This window comes from Lolium rigidum, chromosome 4 (genome assembly GCF_022539505.1).
Source record: "Lolium rigidum isolate FL_2022 chromosome 4, APGP_CSIRO_Lrig_0.1, whole genome shotgun sequence".
Lineage (NCBI taxonomy): Eukaryota > Viridiplantae > Streptophyta > Magnoliopsida > Poales > Poaceae > Lolium > Lolium rigidum.
The window spans coordinates 201,025,203-201,031,230 of record NC_061511.1 but is presented as its reverse complement, the minus strand read 5'-3'; the positions used below and the strand labels follow the sequence as shown (position 1 = coordinate 201,031,230).

At 48.4% G+C, this 6,028-nt stretch overlaps 1 protein-coding gene across 1 annotated transcript; it reads right to left on the bottom strand.

Annotated features, from left to right (window-relative positions):
• Positions 1-437: 437 nt before the first annotated feature.
• Positions 438-5,734, bottom strand: LOC124648036 (protein STICHEL-like 3). Its single transcript, XM_047187867.1, has 6 exons — positions 4,025-5,734; positions 3,458-3,677; positions 2,825-3,286; positions 1,583-2,231; positions 1,351-1,411; positions 438-742 (listed from the first exon to the last, which is right to left on the bottom strand). Exons 1-6 carry the CDS (start codon positions 5,732-5,734, stop codon positions 650-652), a joined length of 3,195 nt encoding a protein of 1,064 aa, XP_047043823.1. The 3' UTR covers positions 438-649.
• Positions 5,735-6,028: the final 294 nt, after the last annotated feature.

Below are 6,028 nucleotides of genomic sequence, written 5' to 3'. Positions count from 1 at the left end.
TGGTTCACTGAACATCGTTCATATATTGGGCTCCCACCTATTTGGATGGCAGGATAAGTGCCTTGTTATTTTCCAAATCCTTGACTTCAGATATTGGAGATCCAACGCACCCATGTCACCATGTGCATGGCGAACCAACCCAAGGGCCAAGGCATCATGGTTGCTAGTATGATGTCTAGTCCGAGGCGACATACATGAAAAATACGTATCTAGGTGCGTTGGCATAGCGTTTGCATGACTAAAGGCGTTGTGCTAGCATGGCGCCTCGAGTGCGGGCACCATGAAAAGGGATAAGATTGTGAAATATTTTAAAAGTTGGTTTATTTTGTGCTAAACTTTACAAACAAAAAAATGGTCGGTTTTGTCATTTTTACACATTCCTTGGACGGTGCTGCATAAAACCGATGCTAGTAGTATCTGGCAGGTGCGCCACGCAGCGTGGCAATTGTTGATGTTGGCATTCAAATATATTCAGGAGAACAAAATGGACATTTTTGTTCTGGCAGTTTCTTTCATTCCTCTGGGAGTACATGTTAAACGATGCACAGAATAACCTACATTCTTACAGATTGCTACAATTACAGAGAATAAACCATAGAGATGAGTTAGCTACATGTAAATCTGGTGGACCTCCGGGCCAGTCAGAATGTTATCTTGGAGATTTCACTGAAATGCACCTTCCACACAAGACGAGCCTTGATAGAGCTCGTGATCTTCGCGTCCTGATCTTCAGTGCTGAGAGCTGCAGCGAAATGACACGATGTAACCTCAGCAAGGGCCAAAAGTATAGCCGCGAAGAAGAACATGAGTAATTTCAATAAAAAGCATGCCTTTGAAATATTTTATCACTGTTTGATCAAGAAAAAAATTCTTGGATCCCATGGCATACAGCCCCTATCCAGTCCGGATTAAACTAAGATGTCATGCTGAAGATGATCCATTAAGACCTATATTGTTTCAATTTTTCACTCCTTTGAAGCTACTATTACCTCATATTTTGGAAGCATGTGTTCTACTACTTTCACTGAGGGTGGATCCCTGAAGGGAACCACTCTTCAAAGAGAGTTAAGGTGGATCCCTAAAGCGAACCACTCTTCAAAGAGAGTTGGTTAAATAGGGACATACAAACAAGTTTCAAGCTACCCAGGCTCAATGTGTTGCAAAACATTTATAACACTGGTTACTGGCAATAATTTTTCATGCTGTACGCGGACAAATACTTCTGGAGTGGCAACTATCACACCATCTATCTTAAATGCCTCCTCCCAAGCACTGGTTACTTTGGAGAATGGAAAATATATAAACTACCCTAGGACTGATGTTTTCAGTTTGTGTGAACTCAGCCATTACCTTCCGTCTAGTAGTGCTTGAAGTTTTCCAACAAAGCAGACTTGACCTAGGCTCCAATCTCCTGCAAATAGGTGTACATTTCAAAATCATATTCAAAAAATGGAAAATGTAAAACCAAATTACAAGAAATAGACTCCAGCTCTATTCACGAGGAATATTGCACACTAAAAGTATAAAATAACTGGCATACTAGGGTTGAAGAAATGTAACTGCTTGTAGTATATTTACTTACAAATTCTCTTGCTCGAGCTTTTCCGTTATTGACATGGCTTTTTGTCTCGGCCAGCCTCCATGTTGAGAACAACCTTCCGCCCTATTGATAACATGAGCAAGAGACACCTTACCTCTTACTATGTTCCTTTGTCCATCATGTTCATTATTCACATTCATTCCTCCTCGAGGGCCTATATTTTCTTGTTCTTGCGATGACAAAGCTGCTGCTTCCCGTACACTTTGTCTTCTTTTATCTGTGGCAACAAGACCAGTATCTGGTTCGTCGTACCATTCCATTTGAGAAGGACCCACTTCAATAATCTCACCTTCAGTCAATATGTGTGGATCAGATTGCATCCACCTTGTCTGATTTGAGCTAGCGCCCTGGGCTACGCTACCTTTATGTAGCCTCCTTACTAAATTCTCACCTCCAGAAGAAACTGAACTATGTTTCGTGAAAGACCTCCTTAAAGCGATATTAGAAGAGGTATCCTCGCGGTAAGGTAAAATAGCTGGAACACCTCCTCCATCCTCCTCCGATTCATACCGGATTTCAAGTATTATAGCAGAAGAAAGAACAGACTCAAATGCTTGCATAATTTGGCCCCTGGACTTTTCAGCTTTGGACTTATTCACATGAGAGCTGAACATTAACTGCACAGTTGGTGCTGCAGGAGAAAAGGAACAAAAATGTAAGAACAAAGATTATTGCAGCAGTATCCTTACAATAGCACAATTTAATGGTTGGTTAGTTAATTATAGTTCTCTTTATGTGTTCTGAAATCACTTCAACACAGCTTTAAACCTGCTAGCAATCGTGACGAACTCATCAAACAAAACACGAAATATTCCATACCTAGTGGACATGGACAATGGCCTAGTTAATTATAGTTCTCTTTATGTGTTCTGAAATCACTTCAACACAGATTTAAACCTGCTAGCAATCGTGAAGAACTCATCAAACCAAACACAAAATATTACGTACCTGGCCTAGAAGCAATATATACATGGTGATGGACTCAAATGGACAGTGACCAGCTGATGGCAGTAATATAACTTGGTCACCCAATGCTAACATAAAAAGGTCAGCCACTTCTATTGTGTGATTACCCTATATATGCAGTACAACTTGTACATTTACGTTCATAGCTGTTATTACATATTAATAACGAGCAACATTATCCTTAGCATATTCTGCAATAGAAATCTTGGCATGGTGTAATCAATAATGCAAACAGAAATGGATAAGAGGGAATCCTACCTGTGCCAAGGCTGACAGAAATAATCCGCCCCTCCTGAGCCATCATTCTTCTCAGTGAATCTGACTGAACAATCTCCAGAACAGCTTGCCAAATCATCTCATTGTCAGGTCTGCTACATTTAGATCCTTCATTCACTCTGGTAGCACTTGTTGACAGCTTATAGCCATCTGGTGTATGTTCCCTGGCTCTCCTTGCACCATTGTAACCAAGGGGACCGGCATATATCTCGTTATTATCTGTAGTAGAGTTTCTTGCTATGTACCCCTCAGGGCAGTTAGGCAGACCCTGGTTAAAACTTGTACTTGTGGATGAACTCGGCAGTGTATATTGTTTATCAGGAGCAAGCTGAAGCAGAGCAGCTGTAAGCCAGGTCATCTTATCATTGGAGACCCTCAACTGTTTTTCAGCTTCTGAGAGTGTTTTCAAGGCCTGGCGCAGCTTTTCCATATCCTCCTTTGATACTGTTAATCAGTATACCAAAAATATTATATTGCGGAAACAGAATATTTACAGTAGTAGACTTTCATGCAATAACCATTCCTAAAAAATGGACTTTCCTATAATACATGGTTCAGGTGCAATTATCCCCTACTGTAAAAACATTTCAAAGTAAAAGAAGTATTGTTGCTTACATGTTGGACGTTTGAAGAATTTTCTTCGAACTCCTCCTTGTGTGAATGTGTAAGCGCCAGCAAGGATGTCAGTTATTATTGTGGCAAGTTGTGACATCAGCGACAAAGGCTCAACACCTGTTTCAGTAATATCGCGTAGAGTTTTCACTGTGTTGGCAGTGTCAGCAGATAGTGCCAAATCAAGCAAATTTACCAATTTATCATCAGAAACCAAGCCAACCTGTAAATAGACAAACAATTTTGTTTGTTACTGTCAGGTAGAGAAGTATTAGACATGCCAATCATATATCTACACATAATATAAAAGGATTGTGTTAATCAGAGAGAGAGAAAACAAGTATTGTGCTAAGAAAGGGTCTATGCTGCTTCCAGTATGCAAAAACGGAAACACACATTTAAAAAGAAATTTGAAGTATGTGACGACAATGTCGTTGATCAGCTTCAAAACATGTTCCAGAGCTATTTAAGCAATAACTGCCCCAACTACAATAGCCTTAAATTATTCAATTATACATATGTATGACCTAATAAAGATGTAATTTAAGGACTTGTTGTTGGATAACTTACAAGCTCTTGAACAAGTGAGATTGAAATTCTCTGCCCAAGCAAACTCAATTGATCCAAGGTCATCTGTGCATCCCTCAATGACCCATCCGACCTGGAAGCAATAAGTTTCAATGCATCTCTATCAACATCCAGGCCATCGCTAGTACAAATCCACTGCAAAGTGTTGACTATGTCGCATTCCTTCAGCTTCGGGAAAAAGAACTTCTGGCACCTCGACATAATTATATGCGGGAGCTCGAGATTGGGGCTGATGAGGATAAAAACCACACGCCGAGGTGCGCGCTCGACAACCTTGGATATGACACTCCAGGTATCAGGCGGCAACGTGTTGCAGTCATCCACTATGAACACCCTGTGATGAGCCGGTAGCGGCGAAAGCATCACATTGTCAAGGATATCCACAATGCTGTCCAGGTCAATGTTACCGACAGGCCCAATCTCCACCAAACTCCTGCTCTTGCCGAGGTTGTGCGCGATACACGACGCACATGTGTCGCAGGGCCTCGGGTGCTCGGTGGAGTGGCAATTCAGCGCCTTGGCGAACACCCGAGCGCAGGATGTCTTGCCTGTGCCGTGCGGCCCGTAGAAGACGTAGACGGACCCGATCTTCCTCTTCAGAATGGCATTGGACAGCGCCTGCACAGCCAAGCTCTGCCCGACCACGTCCTTGAACGTCCTGGGCGCGTACTTCTGCGTGAGGCTCCGGTGCCGGCCACGCTGCGACTTCTGCCCAGACCGCGCCTCCGACATGAGGTCGGAGTCGAACTCGCTGCTCTGGTTGGAGAATATCCCAAGCTCCCCGGAGAAGCTCCTGGAAATGCCACGGATGCCAGTCCGACTGCGCGCGCCCTCGCCGAGCAGGGGCAGCGAGTCGGAGTCGGAGCTGTTGGAGGAGGTCAGCCTCGCGGTCACCGGGAAGTGCGGGTGCGAGCGGGACCCGTCCATGTAGCCGCCGCCGCCGCAGGAGCCGGCGGAGGTGGCGGCCTCGGACCTCCGCGCGGCCACGGCCGCCGAGCGGGGGTCGGAGAGGCCGCACGAGAGGCTCCGGCCGGCCATGTCGAGGATGGACCTGCTGCGGTTGTGGAGGCGCGACCAGTTCCAGGGGATGCCGCAGACGTTGCGCGAGTCCTGCGGGTGCGGGCGCGGGCGCTGCTGCATCTCCTCGCTGCCGTCGTCGCCGCCGGCGCCGGCGCCGAAGAAGTACTTGTTGCCGCAGACGGCCTCCTGGGAGCTGGAGTTGGCGGAGAAGGCGGCGGCCGCGGGGCGATCTAGGGCGGCGTCGGCGGCGGCGCGGCGGCCCTGGCCGCGCTTGAAGCGGCGGCGCGGGCGGCGGGCGGGCCTGGGCTGCAGCGCGTCCTCCGCGAGCTGGTCGAGGAGGGTCCTGAGCGCCCCGCGGCCGGGCGGGTCGGGGTCGGGGTCGGGGTCGGCGGCGAGCCTGTTGGAGGCGGAGTCGACGGAGCGGCGGGTGGAGGGGTCCCGGAGCGAGCGGGAGCGCTGCATCGAGAGGAGGTCCCGCATCAGCGTTGCGGACGAGTCGCCCGTGGTGGGGCTGCGCCTCCGGCCGGACGCGGCGCCGCCGTGCGCGTGGTGGTGGCGCAGGTGGATGCAGTTGGTCAGGTGCGCGTGGCCCCGGAGGTGCTCGCCGCTGCTGCCGCCCGCCGCCGCCGGCTCAGGCGGCGCGTTCTCCGGCGCCACCGGTGGCCCCGGCATTGCGGTGATCCGTTTCCAACGAACTCTGCCGCTAAATCATTTGGGGTGGCTACGAGATTCGCGTCTCGGCTCGTGTTTCACGGCGAGCCAGTGGAGAGTGGAGAGGGAGAAGGGGGTGGTGTGCTGGTGCGGCCTACTCTAGTGAAGTAGGCGTCGACTGGCTGTGAATGATGTGATGGATGGTATGGCCGTCGTGTCGAGGAACAGCGGCACGGCTGCTCAACCGACCTGGGGGTGGTGGGGCACTCGGCTCGGACGGCCGTTGGAAGATTGGACTCACACCCAAACTGCAAA

Coding starts and splice junctions, on each gene's coding strand:
- LOC124648036 (XM_047187867.1), bottom strand. CDS start 5,734: ATGCCGGGGCCACCGGTGGCGCCGGAGAACGCGCCGCCTGAGCCGGCG. Junction 3,678..4,024: donor TCTCACTTGTTCAAGAGCTT/GTAAGTTATCCA, acceptor GTCTATTTACAG/GTTGGCTTGGTTTCTGATGA. Junction 3,287..3,457: donor ATTCTTCAAACGTCCAACAT/GTAAGCAACAAT, acceptor ACTGATTAACAG/TATCAAAGGAGGATATGGAA.